Here is a 20,096-nt window from a genome sequence, read left to right as displayed (position 1 = left end):
CTCTGTAACAGACTAAACAGTAGCGATTCACTTATTGGAATTGTTTAACACTGGCCTCCAAAACAGAAGGGAGAGAAATGTTTTTGAAACTAGGAGCAAATTCAAAATTGCTTCTGTTTTCTCACAAGTTGCTCACTTACAACAGCTGTCTCCCAGGAATCAGTGCGTAGGAATTGACAATAATGATATCAAAAAGCGATGATTTTCAGTTCTGTATTATATTGTTTTTTTTTATGGTGTTTAAGATGAATGCAAGGAATTCATAACATTTTAAGAAGATCTCCAAGATGTAAAGTATAACTTCATCACTGCTTAAAATTAAGACAGGTGTGTTCCATTAGGAGATGAGAAGTTCTCTGGTATATCATCTCCACAAAAGAACACCATTTCCTGTGTCATTCACTAAAACAGGTCCGCTCAAAAAAATTAAGTACAATGACACTAGAAGGTCAACATCTATCTTATACTTACTTGTCTTAGACTACATGAAACTTTCCAAAAGCAATTCATTATTATTACAATAATGCTATTAAATGAAATAGACCCAACTATATGACTGCGAGCTCAGGTGGAACTAAAACGAGAGGATGCTACACACAATAGGAATAGTATTCTAGAACCCTGTGATATTATTCAACTGAATCAAACTGTTATCATCAGTATTTGCCAAGTGACTTCTACAAGGTCTACCTACAGTATATAATGCTAGGCACTGCAGGCACCAGTGATAAAAATGTTTATTTAAACCACCCTTCCCTATCTCTAGCAGAAAGCATAAACTAGAAAGCCTTAAGAGACTGACTAGTGGACAGGCTGCTACACCATCTCTTATTTATCAATATGACTACTCTCTAAATAGGGAATCTAGGATTAACCTAGTGATAACCAGAACATATCTGAGTTTGGAACAAAACCAATGAATTATTAGGTGGATTTTCCTCATCCAAATTTCCTAAAAAGAGCAGTACTGTGATTCTGTAACTCAACACAAAGCAGTGCGTGCCTGCCACAATTTTAAATATTTTAACTGTCATGCAATTAAAATCAATGTTCCGATTCACTTGCCAAAGATATTTTTCAGCTAGAAACATTCACACATGTCACTGCCTGTGACATGTGTGAATGCATAGAGCAGAGATGTGCCTACATAGCACTTGATTGGGTTTAAAGACATTTGTATTATTAAATACAGTTCCATGTTACTTGTTTCAGGGCCTTCCTAAGAGATATGGACAGAATCCAATCTGTGGCTATCATGTAAATGAGAACCATGGGCCCTATACTTAAAACACTTAGGAGCTTAAGGAAACAAGTGCTTGAATTTAGGGCCCCATGTCTTTCTTTAAGAATTGCTTGTATAACTAAATCAGCCAGATCTTCCACACAATTACACTCTGTCCAAGCTACGTACCTCCCCATGTGTTAGCTGTAGGCAGTGCAGTGGAGATGGGATGCATTGATGGTTGAAATGTTGGTTGCAAGTCGAGCAAATCATTCGGCACCTTTGATGTGCTGAGGAGACAAATCGGAGCAGCTGATTATCCGCTCAAAACGTAAGCATCAAGAAATATTTTTTTTTCTTCACAGCCCATGGCCACACAAAGGTTAAACACAAATATTTAAACACAGAAGATAAATGTGGCAAAATTCGAAATACTAGTGTACAAGAATGGTTCGGAGCCGAATTTCACAGGCAATACCTTCATTGCTGCCAGCACCAGACCCGTGGAAGCCCAGACGTTAAGTATATCGAAGCTTCTGCATTTTTTTCTCCGTAGTTACACAAATGTAACGGCTGCCACTATCGATAATGTCGTGTAATTTTTACCTTAGTTGTCAGCTGATTTGCAGACGTTATGAGATTTCTGTGGAAAAGGAATAGTTTCATAGAATCCAACCTTACTGATGCAGATTATACAGAGTACCAGGTGAAAACTAAAGAGTCTCATACACTGTGCAACTTCGTTTTTTTCCCTTTATGCAGTAACACCACCCCCCTAGGGGTGCTGGAACCCATTGTCTACAGTGCAGACCTGTTCGTGGAGCTAGGTGTGGAGAAGAGGTCAATGGCGGGCGCTGTGCTGATGCTCCCTCCGGTGGTGGAGACTGGGGACGCGGCGGTGGTAGCAGAGGACGGAGGCTTCTTGGACAGCTCCTTGAGCCGCTGTTCCTAGGTAGAAGCGGCTAAAAATTAACTTCCAGACAGAACTCTCAATGTCGCCCTGCATTGCATGCAATCTGAGATGAAAACATTCTGTTACAGGACTGTGGAACGGAAAAACTGCATCTTAAAAGAAGTGGACTTTTTGTTTTTCATGTGGTTGGCAGTCGGTGGCGTCATTGAAATGATAACATTCCACACCCAGACCATTTCCTTCAGCATTTCAGGAAATTTATCAACAAACTCAGTACAGATCACTTAAACTCTGACTTAAAATTTATCTGATGGAACCACACTTATTCCTGAACATTTCTGTGAAAGACTGATTATCCCAAATCCTTACATGGGAATGGAAATGAAGGAAGAACTGGAAAAAACACTCTTAGATTCTGAGATCCAGTTTTATCAGGACACACAGGTGGCACAGGCTGCCGGTGCTGAGGGTTAATGTACTCAAGTACAGCAGTTTATTTGGATCCAATTACAGACAGTCCAGTTACGAAAAATATGCAAGTGATAAGACAAACTCAGTTCCTTTCACAAAATAAATTATCAGAAAGGAAGCTGAGCTGGAAATCGCACATCCTGTGGCTGAATAAATAAGAGAGAAAAAAAAAAGCTAACTAGACATTCTGAAAGCCAATCCAGAGCATAAATTAAAGAAAAAAAGAGTACCTTCAATGCTTTTAAGCGAGCCTGCTCTTCCTCCAGAGCTGCTTGTTTTTCCCTTTCGTCCACTTTGGTGAAAGATATGCCAGTATTTGCAAGTGATGAGACAGCATTTGAGAGAGTGCTGGCCCTGGGAACGCCAGGAAGGAAGACACAGGAGTTCAACACACAACAATAGAGCGTGCCGCACACAAAGTGCTTCGCTGGCGTTTCTGAACTTACATAAGCTTGATCACATTTTCAACATGGGGAAAACAGGACTTTTGATATTCAGGAAAAATTAATTTGCACCACACTCTTCTATAGTTCTTCAAAAATACCTGGCTTTGAGGGGCTCATGGTCGAAATGTGAAGCTTAGGCACTCATTGTTGCTGCATGACTATCTTTGGGACCTTTAGGTAAAAACATGTGGGGGAGAATCACTGAAAGACGGATGTTTTGAATTGTATATTACTGCCTTAGGGAAAATAAAGTTTTAAAAAACTCCTCTATAGCCACGGCTTTTAAAACAAACCATATGCTGTCTACTTCAAAAGTAGGCAGCACTCAAAGTTCCCTGTACACCTATGAATATAATATTGCGTACCTTGTCAGAATCCCAAATGATTTAATAGAATTTAATTGACCATTTTCAGATTTTGGTCAAGTTTAGCTGCCCCTTTCGCTTTTAAGTGTTCAAAAGAATTGGCAAAGTTATGAAATAAATGTAGAAAAATGCCTTCTGCCCAAAAATACTAAAGATCTGAAAATGGCACGATAACTGCTTGAAGGGCAATTCACTTACGTATACAAAAAAACACAAGAAAATCGAGAAAATGTAAAAGGTTATGAATTTAGTGTTTTGACAGCGCTTCAATGCATCTTTTATTGCCAGTAGCTCAGGCAGTCTGATCAGATAAGAGAAATGTTCTATACTTTACATTCTCAAAAGCTGCTTTTATAAAAGGCAAATATTCGTTCATCCCTTTCTACACCTATTGTTGCACACCAACAACTGCACCTCCAGCGACTCTTCTGTCAAGCAAATTAAGTCTGCGGATGACATCACCCTAATAATGATGATATGGTAAAAAAGTGCATACAGTATGTACAGGAGGGAAGCAAGTTGGTTGGTATTATGGTGTGCTAACAACCACCTAGAGCTTAATACCCTGAAAATGGTGGAATTCATGGTTGATTTCCGATTTCTTGATAGGCAATGGTGTGGCTGTGAATGAGGTGGAGTCCTTTAAATTCTGGGGAATTATAATCTCTAATACTCTTAAACAGGACATGAATATGACCAGTATCACAAAGGAAGCCCAGCAGAAAATGTGCTTCGTGCGCCTACTAAAACACTTTGGTGTCTCACAACCAATTTGAATGCAGTTTTACAGAGCCATTATTGAGATCATTCTGACTGCTTCTTTAACTGTTTGATTTGGCAAATCTGCCCACTTCAAAGACAAACTGCAGTGTGTTCTTTGCTCTGCTGAGAGGGTCATTGGTTTGTCATCTGCCATCCATTGATGAACTGCGCAGCTCCAGACTAAAGAAACAGGCTGGAAAGACTGCTACTGACCCCTCTCACCCATGTGTTTCATAAACTTCCCTCAGGAAGACGCTACTGGTCTATTACAACCAGGACCCCCTGGTACCTGACCAGTTTCTATCCCAGGGCTGTCTTTTTACTTTTGACTAGTGTCTTGTTTGTGCATGGTAATGTATATGTAGAATGTTTCTGCAGCACCAAGTACACCAGAGTCAATTCCTAGTAAATGAAATGTTTGTGGTGATTAAAGGTGATTCTGATTCTGTACCCTCTTGCTTGGTGCAAATATCAGAATTTATTTTTTGTATTTAGCATTTCTCAGAAAAAAAAAAGAAATACAAATCTCAGACTAAAAACAGCTGGTTATCAGAAGGAAAATGTCTTGCCCAGGTACCTTTACAGCATGAGCCTCAGGAGTTTTTCCATTTTTAACTCGCAATTCATGCAAAAAAGGCTTGACCTCTGAACAATATCCATCTCTTTGGGAAAAAAACAAGCCACATCTGAAGGCAGAACACAGTTGTAACAGAACAAAGTAAAACTTGCCTGCTTGCTGCTGTTGAATCTTTGACTTTCTTCCCCTCTAAGGAAGCCAAGTGTTGCTCCAAAGCATCAAGGAGACTGCTGGGGGCCTAGGACAATTGGAACAATTCTTCAGTTGTCAGCAAAAAATAATAAACTAAATTAATAAAAACATGCAGTATTTTAAATTTAAATACCAATCAAACAATAGCAAAACATATACATATAAAAAGAGTGAGATGCAGATACTTACACATACTGTAAACTGAAAATGGAAAGATAGGGAAGATACAGAATATAAAGGTGGTAATGGTAAGATATAGAAAATATTAGCATTCAGTCAGTTTTGTATATTATTCAAGTGAACATATTAACTCAACGCTGCTACTGAAATAAGCATCATTACATACTAATTGCTTGCGAGCAAAAAAAAAACTGTTTCCTCTTACAAAACTGCAACATGTAAAAGTAGTCATTATCACATGGATAAACCTTTACAACCCTTACTGAAAGTCCCTCAAGTATCAGCCATGTGTCTCAGCAGATATTGCTGAGTACTTTTACGAGCTCATCTGAGCACCCAGAAAAACTCCCAGCTTGAGTCACATGTCACCAACATGAATATGGCCATTACAGGAAGCTACAGTATACCACTGCACTGTAACACACATTTGCCTACATAAGAAGATGAGTGATTACCCTCTCAGCCTGCTGATGCTGTGGTGAACACAAAGAGCACGTCCAGCCCTCTGGCCTTTTGAAGGTGGCCTGGTATTTGGGCGCACCTGAACCCAGACTTTTCTATATTCCTAGGTTCTGATGTTCCTTTAATTTAGTGCCCAATACAGATGGCCTAACAAATACCACAGTGACCTGAGTTATCACCTTTATTTGCTGTATTTCAAGTCAAGAAAAGGAGGTAAAAGATTTCCCTATCAGCTACATGCACTGGAAGCATTCATGCACTTGGCAGTGCCTAATCTGAAGAAAGTTTGTGCAAGAGTTAGTGCCAGATAGCATTAAAGACTGGAAAGGTGGCAAGTGAGCTCAACTATACACAAGGATAGGTGATACTGATTAGCTTCAAACTAAAAAGAAGTCAAGCTAGAAGAGCAGAGATTTTCAGGCTATCCTGCACTAGAAAGCAGCACTGCCTTCTTACCTGAGACAGGTCTGGTATGTCTCCCCTGTCAATCCCAACTTGCTGTTGAAATAAAAGTGGAGCCATTTAGAGTCTTGACAAACTGCGCTTGAATTTTAACTCCCAAATAGGCACAACCCCATCACATCTTACTTCGGCGACTTTGAGGAATTCCGAGATCCTGGTCATTCGAGTGAGGAATTTCTTGTAGATGTCGAGCCCCTCCTTGCACTGGTTTTTTTTCATGTCAAAGTACTTCTCTGTAATTTGAAACAGGAATGGGAATAAGAACACTTCTCAAATGTGTTCCGTGTGCTATCATACCTGTTATTAGGTGCTACTTTAAAACAGACAAAATACAAAGTGCTAGGTGGTTTACATTCTATTGTATTCATTCCATGTTCTATACAACCAATGTTATTGTTTCTGTCAGCACCACAGGCTTCGTTTACAGTACAGTCCACCTGTACTGGGAGCTACTGAGGTTTTCAAAAAGCTCTCATGTAGTGGTGGGGGGAGCAATATTAAACTACATGTCTTTTCATCAACAATACTTATCACCTTACTAAAAGGAGTCAGAGTTTGAAGAAAATATATTTCTGGAACAAAGTACACATTTGACATTTTAAATTAGATTGTGACGTTAAAATAAACATTTGATAGTGACTGCAAACCAACACTAAACCAGTTTTATGAAGTGTAATTTAGCCATTTTTGTGTTTGCCGCATAATCCAAAATTCTTCCAATCGACCTTTTCTCTGGAAGAGTTTGTACCCCCTCAGTAATAGTCATGCTGCATGCAGACAAGGAGTCACATCAACATGTCAGCTCCACACAAGCATGCTCTCATTTTCATAGATTAAACAGATGTCTGCCTCTCTAACCATAAACAGGAAACAGAGTTAAGTTGCACAAAATATGACTGGCAACCACCCAATATTTCCATCCCATTTGTTCTTCTCCCTATAGCCCTCCAAACGATCTCTGAGATTGCAGTTTTCATCTGCTACACAAGAGATTGATTTAACTGAACTATTGGAGCAGTCACAGTTAGGAAGCTCCTGAATTCGAATAATCATTACATTTCAAAGACTAAAAGGGCATAAGGCAGGGAAGTGAGAATACCAAGTGTGTTCACCTACAGCTTTGTTATATACTCTGTGGGACGCCCAGCGATTGGCAGGAAAACAAATTCCCATTGACAGAGCTTGTACAGTACACCTGACCTTGAAAATTGACAAGGACTGTCTTTCTTTACCTTCACTCTTCAGGCATGTTTCAGAACTCGACCAACAGCCCCGTTTCCCATATTTCCAATAAAAATATGCCGAAAAATGAGAACAGTGGTATCACAGAGGGTAAAAATGCACTACCACAAAGATGGTAACAAATTCATCTAAATGTAAAAATAAATTCTTATGTTGACGTGAAAATAGATACTACTACAATTATATTCAGACTGCAGCCCCCTCCTTCTTGGGAAATCTGAATTGCAATGGTGGAATGTGAATGATGACATTTCCAAGAAGGAAAACTGCTTCTCAGTACTCTGTACCTATCTGCAAACATAAACAACAGCAACCTTTCTGATAAGGGGGTGCCATGTCAAAATGAAGTGTGGATACAGTGCCATTGGTAACTACAGAGGCCTGCTATTATCTCAGAACACCAGCCTAAGGAGCAAAGGTTTATGTGCACAGGCAATAAACAAATGTTGAAACAATGATTAAAGGCAACTGCCAACATCGGTGTCCTCTGATCAGTCTCTCCTGCACAGCAACAGAACAATAGCCTGAATCACAAATAAAGTAGATCAGGAGAAACAAGGATACAGTTACCCAAATTGGATTAATAGAAAGAGTACTTATTCAACAACATTTTACTTCCAGATATATACGTCTATTTAGTGTGTATAGTACCACGATTTAGAATTTCATCGCTGTTTTCAGGTAGATTTTCTTCGCCAACTACAGAAACGTATAATACAATGGGTCAGAACCAGACCTAATCAACCCCAGTACTTGAAGTATATAATCTTTTTTTTTCTGGCAGGTCTCCTTAAATTACCATCCAAACCCGGAAAAGGATAAACTGGCCTAGTTTAGCAATGAAAGCAAGGTCATTTAATCCTTGAGACCCTGAGGTCTTGAGCATCAGAGCTGGGGAGCTGTTGGGCTCCAATTGAAAAACAGAAATTGTTTTTTAAACCAACTTCACAAAGAGAAAAGTGATTCAGAGGGAAAACGTAAAAGCTCACATTCAAGCGGGGAGGGAGACTGCTGGGATGGAAGCACATTATGTTTGGTTCCAGGAAATGAACACCAACTTCTATGGGTAAACTCAAATTGCTTACCGAGCAGGTTGATAATTCCTTCGTTGTAAGCTGCAAACAGTCTGATTGCATCTTTGAACAGAAGCATGAAGGCCGCGTTGATGACTCCATTTGTTAGTTCATTGGCATTGACCTGTGGAAAACCCACATTGATCTTAGCAGCACTATAAGCTATTCCATTACCACAGACACGTCCCCCAAGTGTTAAACTTCACAAAAAGCATCCAAATACACACCCAGGCATATCAAAGTTACTTAGATCGCAGAGGGGCATATCTTTCAAAACGTGATCACGAATCACCAGTGATTGTTGTAAGAAAAGCCACATAAAAAGAGGTGAATAACATAATTCTGCAACTTTTTACGTGATCTGTGCTAGTGAGTACAGTGCATTAATTTGTGGGTTCTAATGTCTAGGGACAACATTAAACCTATACACTTAAATACATTTTAATTTGAATAAAATACACACTGTGCTGTGAATTAAAACTATGCTAAGAGAAGGTAGTGAACTCTGTCATCTTGCCAAAAAAGACCGTACTTAATGAGAACTCACATTGAAATCAAGGAGTGCATCCATTTGATTTTGGATTATGGGTATGGTTTTCAAAAGCTTTTCTGTGTTCATAGTTCTCATCACTCCATCAGCACTGCAGGAAAAAAAAATCCAGAAACAATAAATATAAATGTAGTACTTGCTTAAAATTCCAACAGAAAATTACTATCAACAGAAAACAGCACCTGTAAGGCTACAGGCCAGCAAGAAGAAACTGATGAGCAGTAACAGACTGCTTTTTCTGGAAGATCAGTATGTTAAAATGCCATTTGGTGTCATACTTTACAAATAAACCCCCGTTCCAAAATAGAAGTTAACTCATTGCCTTTTTAAGAACCACATCTGTTGAAAGTGAAAATGATTTTCAATTAAAAATTTACCACTGCAAACATCAATATTTTAAGTTTTGGGAGGAGACATAAAAATCTGTAACCTCTAACAAGGTCTTACATCTTTTCATTTTTATTCAGTGGCATCTAAAACCTCGGAGAGCAAACAAAATACCACTACAATTTAAATACTAGTATTGTAAAAAAAAAAGAAACTAAAGAAATATCAATTAGAGTCTCTTTATAAGCACTATAGGATAAAATATCTTACCCTCTTTTAACTTTTGTGAAGTCAAAAGCAACTTGTCTGTAGGAAACTGCCTTTTCATTCAGGTAGCGGCTATACCGCCTTATAAATGTTGACATGTCATACCCTTAAAAAAAAAAAAAAGAGGTGAAAAAAAGTTAGAATTACAACAGATCTTTTACACCACCGCAGGGGAAGGAATTCATAATGCGCAAGGGTAATATACAGATTTCTTTAAGCTTTTAAAATAAAGCTTTGTTCCACTTCTGTAAAACTACTAAGTCCGTTTCTATCCCAATGATCTGTTTCTTGTAATGTACTGGGCAGAAGTTACGGACAAGGGTTTGCAAAAGCATGTGAAGAGCTGTGCTTCTCAAAATTCAGGTAATAATTGGGAAATAGTATGAAACTAGCATTGCCAAGCTGCTCTGTGCAACTACAGCTCATACAACATACTGTATCACACTGATCTCTGATTCCCCTTACTGTCTCATTCACATCTGCTACAGTTCTCTTCTATTTACGTAAAACTCCCACGATGCCCAGGAAGAAGCCAAACTTTATTTGTTGAACAGCACAGCCCGATACTCAACGAGTCCAGGAAACGGGCCAAAAGGCAGCTTCGAATTTCTGGGTTCTGCTACAGATAAGGGTTAGCCACAACTCAAGCCCACCGTACTCACTAACACTTAACAGTCTAAAGATTTTCAGTGAGGGGAAATGCTGCAATTGGAAAATGAATCCTTTCTCAACACGTCTCGGGGAGTCTTTCAAAACAAAAAGGGACTCTTTCCTGCTAGAAATTAAAGAGAGCCACATAAAAGAGTCCCAAGTTGTGGTTGGCTTCCTCCTCACAGTCTAGACACGCTGTGAATGTCTGAGCAGGACCTATGAGGAGAAAGAATGCCGTGTGAAAGAGCTTGCTGACCTAATCAGAACTACTCCACAAATATCTGCAAAGCAGACATGTAGCCAATGTAATATATAGCTAAAAATATCTTAATCAGCCATGGTCACCTCAAAGGTTTTAAATAACCAACTTAAATGTGAAGTTGCAAATGGTCATTAATGGTACAATAAAATTTAAGGTTTGCGTAAAATGTGCTGGATAAGCAGAGCTTGCTCTAATCTGTTCTAGGCAGATCGCAAGATTACTGCATTAAATAAAAAGGCTGATGTGTAACTTAAACACTGCCAAGATATGAAAAGCAGACCTTCATTAGAAAAACGTGTGCAGGGGAACTTTTATCACAACTGGTGACCATGTGCAAGTGAAGAAACTGAAAATATTCAAAAACTGGCGTAGGTTTCGAGGGCGCCATAAAAACAGTGGGATGTTTTACATTTTCTAATTCCTTTTCTTCTAGTCAGCAGCATTTACCAGCAGCAAACACAGCAAAACCCAATGAAGACTCCTGACAAGTCCTTGGAGAACTCCGGCATCAGAAACTGACAGCTCCACAGCGCAGCGGCTGGAGATGCTTCCCGACTGCACTCTGCCGTCACGCAGCTATAAATTGCTGTCATTTCCTAACAGAGAGGCTCCCCTCCTGCCAGCATCTTCTATGAAAGGGACAGGAGGGTTTACACCAATGACTGTTTATACAATCACATTAAATGCTCGCCAAAAACAGTAGTTAGCTACATTGAAAAGGAGCTTCCCTAACGGACCTCAGCAAAGGTACTTGTTTGAAAAGTCAAGCGATCACTGTGCAGAAAGCCATATAAGATTGGAAAGCAGATGCACTGAGGGAATTGGGCTAAGAAGATCCTGCATCTTCCTATAGCCCTCCCCTCTGACAGCTGCCTTAGGGTCTTCAGTGACAAGGCATCACACACAGGGAGCTTCATCTCTACTATCATCTCTCACAAGAATGACACCAGGCTTCAGCCTTCTTGCACACCAAGTGATGGATGGACGTCTGCTACTATTCCCTCTTCTCCTCCCTCCCTTATTTCTTCGGCAGAGTTGGAATCCGTCGCGTTTCAAACAGAAGGTTTACATTTGTCAGTGAAAAAGCTGAGAGCATAACACCGCGTGCTTTTGCTACCTTTCACATGAATATTTTCAGGCAACAAGACCCCCAGCTGAGATGCCTCATTTTGTTTCTGAGCAAAAAGTGTAAAATAACTCAGAGGAGCACAATAAGACGGACGCTTTACATTTGAATAATGATTCTGAACAGGCTTAGCTTGGATTCACTCACCTTGCAAGCCACTTTTGTCCAAAAAATTGCTCAGGTTGAATAATGTGTTTCTTGAAGCCAGGTACTGGATGAATCGCTACAATGCAAAAAATAAGGTTGATATGGCAGAACATATAATATGTACTGTTAAGAGCATAGCAATCCACATGGATAAAATTAAAACATTAAGCAGAGACAGCAATGCAAACTGTTACACTGTACATAAATCACTTTAAGAGTTCTACGCCTGGTTTAAAATATCTGTAAAAGTAAATTAAAATTGTGTGCTACATCGACCAACTGAAGGATTTAGCAGTCCTCAGCTGCAAAAACAAAATACATTATTTCTCTTGAAGGCAACAATACACTGCTTCAATATGACTTTTAAAAGTAGTACAAAATAAGAGTAATTAAAAAGGGAAAGGGGGCTGAACAGATAAAATTAATATTGCATGTGGTAGCCTATTTTCATTTTTTCCCCCCAAAGAAAATCAACTTATAACACAGATGCACTGAGAAAGTTTTTCTTTTAGAGCCATCTATTCCTTGCATCTATTCCTAACAGAGGATACTGTACGATAAATGCACATTTAACTTGTCACGCGAGGCTGCAGACAGTCTAGTTTTAATTATTGATTTGGATTGAGGCACAGCTGCCCAGCCAAGGTTAATACTGCTTTTGTACAGTGAGAGACAAGCCCCTTTTTCATTTAAATTCGCCATTTATCTGTGATATAACCACCTGACATGGATTACCCAATTGTAAATCTTTCACGTCTCAACTCGCAGCCACAAAGCTCACAATCACACACGGGTATACATGTACAGTATATTGAAGAATTCTTTCCCTTAACTTGTCCTGCTGAATTTCTTAAGAATCACGTCTGAAAAACAGCAATTTTAAGTTAAATGATGAATTCGTGCACAACCTTCAAATCCTGAAAGTGGATGAGGCTGCTGCTTGTATGTTTTTGCTTTTAAACTAGCATTTTTAACATGTCTTAAGCTTCTTGGCTACAGTCTAGTAAATCCTGACAATTTCTGCATGAACAGTGAAATTCTTTAAGATACAGAAACAATGTTTTCTAAGGCTTTTAATAACACCCGTACAAAATATTTAGGAATCACTTATAAAAAGTAATTTACATACACAACCGATCAGCTTAATTCTTCTGAAGAAACATTTAAAAATCAGTTAACAGACTTAAGAAGATTCTTTTCGTGATTGATCTCCAATATTTATATCTGATTAAACATGGAATTAAATTGCAATCTTAAAAATGAAAAACATGAGTCTCTACCACTGATTGTGGTAATCAGTTTAGATCATGTGGTCATCATATGAAGCTACTTCCAAAAATTACTTCTAATAATTTCCCTGTAACTGAAACTTAAGGCCAGTCATTTCTAGATTCACTAAACCTAAATATTCTTCATCTAACACAACTGACTCGTCTAGTAGGAAAAACAGTCATGGGTCTGTGAGGATAAACTCAGAGAAGGTTATGCCATTAACTTTCAATAAACATCAGAACTTTCTATGTAATAAGTTGTTGTGATAGGTATCCACTGTACTCACTCTACTAACAAAGCTCTTTCACTTTAGTTTATAATTAAGGCCAAGAGGATGACTACTACTAGATACTGTGAAAACAGACAGAAGCATTCATACAGAAAACACTGGGAAGATTGTGCTCAACTGAAGAGACACATTACCTCATTGCCATAAACCATCAGGTGGTGTGTTGTGATTAGAGCTTTGAAGACCACCACCCAGCTGCTGTTTGTAGTCCTTTCAAAAAGTGTGTCTGCCAATTGTGGGATGTTGACGTTCATCTCATTTGTACACTGGATCAGGTCTGGAGAGGAAGGAAAGTGGGACAAAGTGATTATCTTGCGTCTACGAGGACAAGACAGAAGGTCATATACAGCAACTGAGAAACTGGAAGCGTCTGATCTCAAGACTTCAAAGAAATGAGATCTGACTTTCTCACTTGTCACCTTGGAGAATCATCAATAATGCCACTTCACAAAAATTAGTTCCGCATGTCAGATACAAAGCACTGTATATGAAAATTCATTGCGCCTTAAGAAAACTTTAACCTCTCTCTCTCAATTTTCTGTTGTTTCCAAAGTAGAGAAGTTGACCTAAAGAATACACAAACCTTTCATATTTATATATCCATATGGAGAATGCAGATACAACATATATCTATAGTGAGAAGAAACCCTGTATATTTTTTGTCCTTGGCTCAGTTCCAGTACCATCTGGCTTCAAGTTAAGCCAGTGCTTTACAGCTCATTTACATTCACACCATGAAACCCATCTTCAATGTTGGATCATATCTTCCAGAATCACAACCCTCCCCTCTTTAAAGAAAAGAGCCCAACTAGATGCTAGAACTTAAGCACAATCCAAATGTCTTCAATTCTGTCCAAATGGTGCTCTGTAACAATTCTTTTGCTCCTTGTAAATAGGTAATAAATAATGAGAAACAACCATAAAATAATGGTTAAGTAAAGCATAATCAGGATGCAAACCACATGTGGGTCATTCCAAAAGCATTTCTAACTAAAAGAAGACAAATTAGCTCTGATCAAATCTAGCCTAATAATATTCAGCCTTTAAAATTGATTAGGTATATGTTGCTGGCTCGGGCCTTGAGTTACTACTGGGAAAAAGCAAGTGATCTGAAAAACGTTAATTGATTTTTCAGGGGCAGCTCAAAATGTCGCTCGAGAGAGACACTGTTGTGTCGAGAAAATAAGTTTTGCTTTCAGTTTCAGAGAGCAACAAGGACAATGAAATTTAGTTGCTGCCCCCTGCCAACTGTTAAAACTTCAGATCCAAGTTTATCGTGGCACAACAGTGCACGTTTGTGTTGAATGATTTGCGGAGGATCTTATATTCAGCATGTTGGGGGGGCTTTGATCCCCATTTGATATTCAACATTACTTAAAGAAAGACTTTGATATTCAAGCTAATTCTTCTGATCTTTTTGTTTAACATGTTACAAACAAAAGCCCAAAAGACTATACCTGCAGACACAGATCATATTTCCCAGTTGAAACTGGAATGCTTAATCTTGAACGCAATCCCTTATTTTATTTTTTATTCTTAAAGCACTTGCACTGGAAACAAGTCTAAATGAAATTCTAGAATTTAGCGCAGACCTGCAGCAAGCATAACGAATAGCATCCTTACATCAAGTATTTCAACTGGATATCAACAATCTGTACAGCTGAATGCATGCTGTAGGCTACACCTTTTTCATACCTTGAACATAAAACTGTAGCTCTCAACAAGTTGGAGCAAAGAAACCAACATTTTCTGCAGCACATGTTCTTAGCCATGATGGCTAGTGACACTGTACAAGGGCTTAAATGTTATGTTCATCAGCTTATACTGTCCTGTTTAGCTGGAAGATGAATCATACTGAAATACACACAGTGTTCAGGGTAATGTCAACAGTTCTTCTCTGTTATATACATTTCAAATGATCTTTGTACTGAACCTCTGACTTCCATGGACATTAAGACAGTTACAGCAAACCTGAATTTAAACCAAACAGAACGGACCTTAAAAACCAGAGCACAGAATGTTGGCCGACAAGGTTTCTAACTCATTTTGATATTACAGTATTTTCCTCAATTTAAGATAAACATAGCTCTGACTCAAAAAACAAATCTCCCATGTGACAACAAATGTAATTACATTTATGTACTTGGGAGTCTGGAAAAAAATGCACAAGGGCAAAGAACATGTACTGACGAGTTTTTGGTTGAAATCAAAATCTTACATATTTGTAGTCAAAACTCTGTTACAGGTTGTCTTCAAAAACAAAATATTAAATGTCAAAATACTCCAGAGTAACACAAGAACATACTGCAGTACAGCTAAAGACCAAGAGTCCACACAATGAGGACGTGCAGTTCAGTTACAGTCTTTTGACAATCCAAGGCCAAGGAAAGACTAGATAGAGTAGATAGGATAACAGGGAGAAAAGGCAAACTTGGGAAATCGTGGCATTATAATTTTTCTCTTAAATGAAACTGCAGTGCAGGGCACGGAACAAAATTAGTTATTTATCCAGCCGTAATAATTGAGTAGTCTTCATCTTTAAACAGAGCTAAAATCACATAACTGATATAGTCTGCATATGCTCGTTGGCTAAAAAAAAATAGTGATGAGAGCAGGATAAACTTTCCTAGGGTCATATTTCTTTTGTTAAGACAACAGTGATTTGCCGCAGTAGAATGCAGGACTAGCATTTTGTTTCATACATCAACTCTGTGTGCCCCCTAGTCACTTTAATGACTCCTGAAATGAATCCCATGGGAAAATGTATTGAAGAGATAAAGCTTTTAATGCGAAGCATACAGTAATAAATAGAATATTAAGGAGTATATCAATGACTCCAGCAAGTTCAGGAAGCTTGGCGCAGATTCTTCCAAACAGTTTCTCCGGTGAATGAAGAGCTCATTATTGCCCTGTTGCAGGAATCCAAATGTAGTGGAAGAACAAGATCAAGTGGCGATGTCCTATTAAAGAATTTCAACCTTTTCAGTCCAACACTTGCAATAATAGTTTTGCAGCACATCCCCACCCACACATCACACAGTATAGCCATCCTTAGATTAATGAACAACCGGTTTAAAACTTTTCACCTTAACAAAGCATTTTCATACCCGCTTTTTACCGTGACAGAGAGATTTTCACTCTACCGCAGGCACGGCCTTTGTAGCTGAATGGAGGATGCTATCCTCATAGCGTGACCATACATAACACACTTACCTCGTATATTTAGATTAATGACTGTACTACTAAAGTAAGGGAATTATCACAAGCAATAGAGGTCTTACTTTGACAACTGTCCTGCCCTGTTAGGGTTAAAAATAATGAAGACACCGATTTTCTAGACCTTGAGAACAAATCATAATTTTTTACATGTAAAGTAATGGGAATTTTGTTTCTGGTTTACAAAATTTCACTTGCAAACGTTTTTCCAGAAACGAGTTATGTTTGTAAATTGAGACATGGGGACATAATTAATGTTAGAAACAAAACTCTTTTTTCAGTGTTTCCTCGGCGTTTGCCTCAAAATGTATAGTTATTCTGAGAGGAGACGATGACAGTAAAACTCTTGCTCAGCTCTCAGATATATTCATTTTTTCTTTTCTCTGCTTCCGTTAAATGTAAATAAAAACTCTGCTTGGTACCACACACCATTCCCGCGCATGCAGTCGTAGCCTGTGGCCCTTGTTTTTTCTCACACGTGTCTCTTCCAAAATTCTGTCACGCACTCATCAACATCTGAAGGCACACCGGTTGAGAAACACTGCCCTACTATGAACCTACCAAACTGCACCAAACAGCAATGTGGAATCTGCAAGGAGGAGTCGTTTTAACAAAGCATTGCTTCATACTCAAGAAACTGAAGTCGGGAATGAAGATATCCATCAGGTAGACTATACTTCTAAAAAAAACAAAGCTTTTTTTCTTGATAAGTGTATATGGGGGAAGAGGTCCCAACCCAAAACAGTATAAGATTTCTATCTACCCAGATACTTGAAAAACTAGAAATTCCCTAACTGATCCTCAGGCAGTAACATGACTTCAGAGGAGATCAAGGGAGGTACTGTAACATATCAATATTTCAATAACAACATGCTGTCACATGGCCTTAAATCTGCTCATCTGTCACATACTTTTCACCCACCACCTCTCCAAAGAAGAACATCTTGCTTAGGTGTATTTTGAAGGAATAATCACTAAAAAACGCCATGCACCAGAACCTAGACATTAAAATCGCCCAATGCTGGAATGCTTAAGCGGTCACATCAAGAAATAAATACAATTATCGTGGCATTAAAGTATAAATGATCATGGCTATATGGTTAAAAAAGGAACTCACTGACCCTTTTAATTCTTGGGCTGACAGAAAATGAGAAACACTTGGCTAGCTACACTAAGAGTAATCATGTGATTTCAAATAACAGCAGGATGATACTGCCCTAATATAATATTTACATCGTGCACATGCCAGATTTCAGCATGACAGATGAATACTAGATAAATATTTTATTAGGTAGCCTTCTTTTAAACAATTCTGTGTATTGCTGTATGAACAGCAAAGTTATAGTAGTATAAAATGTTGATATGAAAACATTAAGACAAAAATTCCATCCACATAGAATTAAATTGCATTTACATGGAAACTGAGGAGAATGTAAGCTTTCAGACTGAACCCGTAGATAAAGATCTTCAAAAAACCTTTGTTTATGCCTAAGAGTAAAGTGTGACGAAGGCGTGTTTTCCTTCTTATCAAGATGACGTACATGTGGGAAATGTGGCAGTGGCAGTGACCTTTACTGAGGAACACTTCAAGGCTTCAACGTTTTGTAAAGTGTGGAAAGGCTATTAAATCAACTGTGGGATACTCATCCCTTCTGCTTTGCAACAGAAAGCATAATCGGCGTCAATGTTTCGAGCTGTACTAGATGGTATGATCAAATTAAACACTGCTACCAACCAACGACTTGTGACAAACAGGGCCTTGGTAAGATTCTGGAAGAGTACAGTACATCCGGCTTCATACCAGAATACGGGAGAATTCTTTGAATACTTTGCAGTGTTTACTGAGCAAAGAAATCCACTCTTTTAGATGAAATACAGCTGGATGGCTTGTGCTTTCTGAGTGAGAACACATGAGGAATACAGAGAAAAAAACAAAGTGGCTGCTTTACATTCACAAACAAAAACAACATATTCACCTGCTTCCTGCTTTTATAGGATCATGCTGAGGTCCTAAGTAAAACAGAAGTCATTTCATGCGTCTAACTAAATGTACTCTGAAATCAATTTTTAGCACAGGAGACATATAATTCCCTTGTTTGAGTCTGAGCAGCCCAATATGTATTTTCAGCTGCTAGATTATCTTCTGACCTCATTAAAACAGAAATGAAGCACATAAAAATACACAATTTGGTTACTTTGTAACAACTGAGGTTTTGAAATACCCACCTCTACTTCGGTATATCCATGACAAAGAAAGATGCACTCATAATTTTTTGACAGTCACAACAAGAAATTTCATTTTGTGAAAGGCCAGCTAATAAAAAGCTCATACTGCAAACTAAATGGTGCAGGACAAGGTCCTGCACAGGCCCAGGTTCTCTGCTCAAGCTCAACAAGTCTGGGGCTCTGATACAGAGGAGGAGACGCTGTATTGAGCAGAGAAAGATAAGCCTATGTATTTTCTCAGTTTAAACACAGTGTGCAATTAACTGCAATTACTGCTGCTAAACACATAAATTAAACACTTGCTTCATGAAATGTTTTGGTAGCTATATTAATGTGACAAGCAGAGGTACTAATTTACACAATTCTTTACTTCAGACCGCATTAAATCTCAAAAGAAAAGACTTTCTATTAAGGATGACGACATCACAAATGTAACTTTCTTTAGTGATTTACTGTAGTACACAGGATAATGAACCTTTTTTTGTTTGATGATTTTATGTAGTTCTACATAAGAAGCAAGGTTGAATAAACTGTTTTGTTTCTAGAAAGAAGAAAAGGCTAATAACCTGGCACATGCAAGCACATTTTCATACATTTTCATGTTACCTGGCGGTCAAAGCTCACTTTTCAAACAGTTCCCTTAGTGTAAATGTTAAGAGGCCTAGGAAGCTAAATAAACAGGGATTTGCTGAAGTCTTGCATTACAAGTTTTATTATACTAATTGAGGAGATGCTGCAATCTTGAAGCATATTTCCCGAATACAAGACTTTACTCAGTTTGCAAAAATAACCTTTACTTTTCCTTAATTCAGCAATTTCTTTTAAGCACACTGCACAGCTGGGCCAAGTACAGACACACACGTTTAACACTTAATGTTAACATTTAATGTGGGAATAAAGGCAGGGCAGCACAAATTTATCCTTCAGCAGAATCCAATGGGTTCATTCTTCAATCTTTTAAAGTTAAACACTCAATGCAGTTATTGAGAAAATCACATATACTTGATAACAGGGCATTTTAAAAAGAAACTCATTCTAATAAGAAAAAAAGTGATATATGTTTTTGTATATTTGAGCCATACATTCAAAACAGTAGGAAGGCCAGTACATATTACATTTCTGATGGATCTGTTATTCAAGGACATTCTCAATAGAGTGTCAAGAGTATTCTTAAGTATGCCAGGTCACTAAGCAAAAGAACATTTCTCTGCCTGGAGTAATACAAAGATATCTATTATGGGTGCTCCTTTCAATGTAGCATGTCAAGAGAATGATGCCAAATATACCTCTCTAAGCCTTTGCAGTGTTTACTGAGCAAAGAAATCTGGGATGTAACAACTGTAAAGACCTGAAACACAGACAGTAAATCACACAAAGTCCTTGCTTTGGTTTAATG

The 20,096-nt window shown here is 38.3% G+C and overlaps 1 protein-coding gene across 17 annotated transcripts in view; it reads right to left on the bottom strand.

Annotated features, from left to right (window-relative positions):
- picalma (phosphatidylinositol binding clathrin assembly protein a) overlaps positions 1 to 20,096 on the bottom strand; it is a 48,944-nt gene that overhangs the window by 15,310 nt on the left and 13,538 nt on the right. For 15 of the 17 annotated variants that reach the window (XM_069190003.1, XM_069190002.1, XM_069190007.1 and 12 more), the window contains exons 2-12: positions 13,393 to 13,535; positions 11,698 to 11,773; positions 9,515 to 9,617; positions 8,915 to 9,008; positions 8,380 to 8,491; positions 6,179 to 6,285; positions 6,047 to 6,088; positions 4,909 to 4,994; positions 2,837 to 2,960; positions 2,034 to 2,170; positions 1,412 to 1,512 (exon numbers count right to left, since the gene is read on the bottom strand). In XM_069190003.1, coding sequence (XP_069046104.1) covers positions 1,412 to 1,512; positions 2,034 to 2,170; positions 2,837 to 2,960; positions 4,909 to 4,994; positions 6,047 to 6,088; positions 6,179 to 6,285; positions 8,380 to 8,491; positions 8,915 to 9,008; positions 9,515 to 9,617; positions 11,698 to 11,773; positions 13,393 to 13,535 — 1,125 coding nt within the window. The remainder of the gene's footprint in view (positions 1 to 1,411; positions 1,513 to 2,033; positions 2,171 to 2,836; positions 2,961 to 4,908; positions 4,995 to 6,046; positions 6,089 to 6,178; positions 6,286 to 8,379; positions 8,492 to 8,914; positions 9,009 to 9,514; positions 9,618 to 11,697; positions 11,774 to 13,392; positions 13,536 to 20,096) is intronic. The other 2 variants (XM_069190004.1, XM_015341528.2) reach the window with 1 other exon arrangement.

Source organism: Lepisosteus oculatus, chromosome 5 (genome assembly GCF_040954835.1).
Source record: "Lepisosteus oculatus isolate fLepOcu1 chromosome 5, fLepOcu1.hap2, whole genome shotgun sequence".
Classification (NCBI taxonomy): Eukaryota; Metazoa; Chordata; class Actinopteri; order Semionotiformes; family Lepisosteidae; genus Lepisosteus; species Lepisosteus oculatus.
Note: the sequence above shows the minus strand (reverse complement) of the source record. Positions and strands in the feature narration are given on the sequence as shown.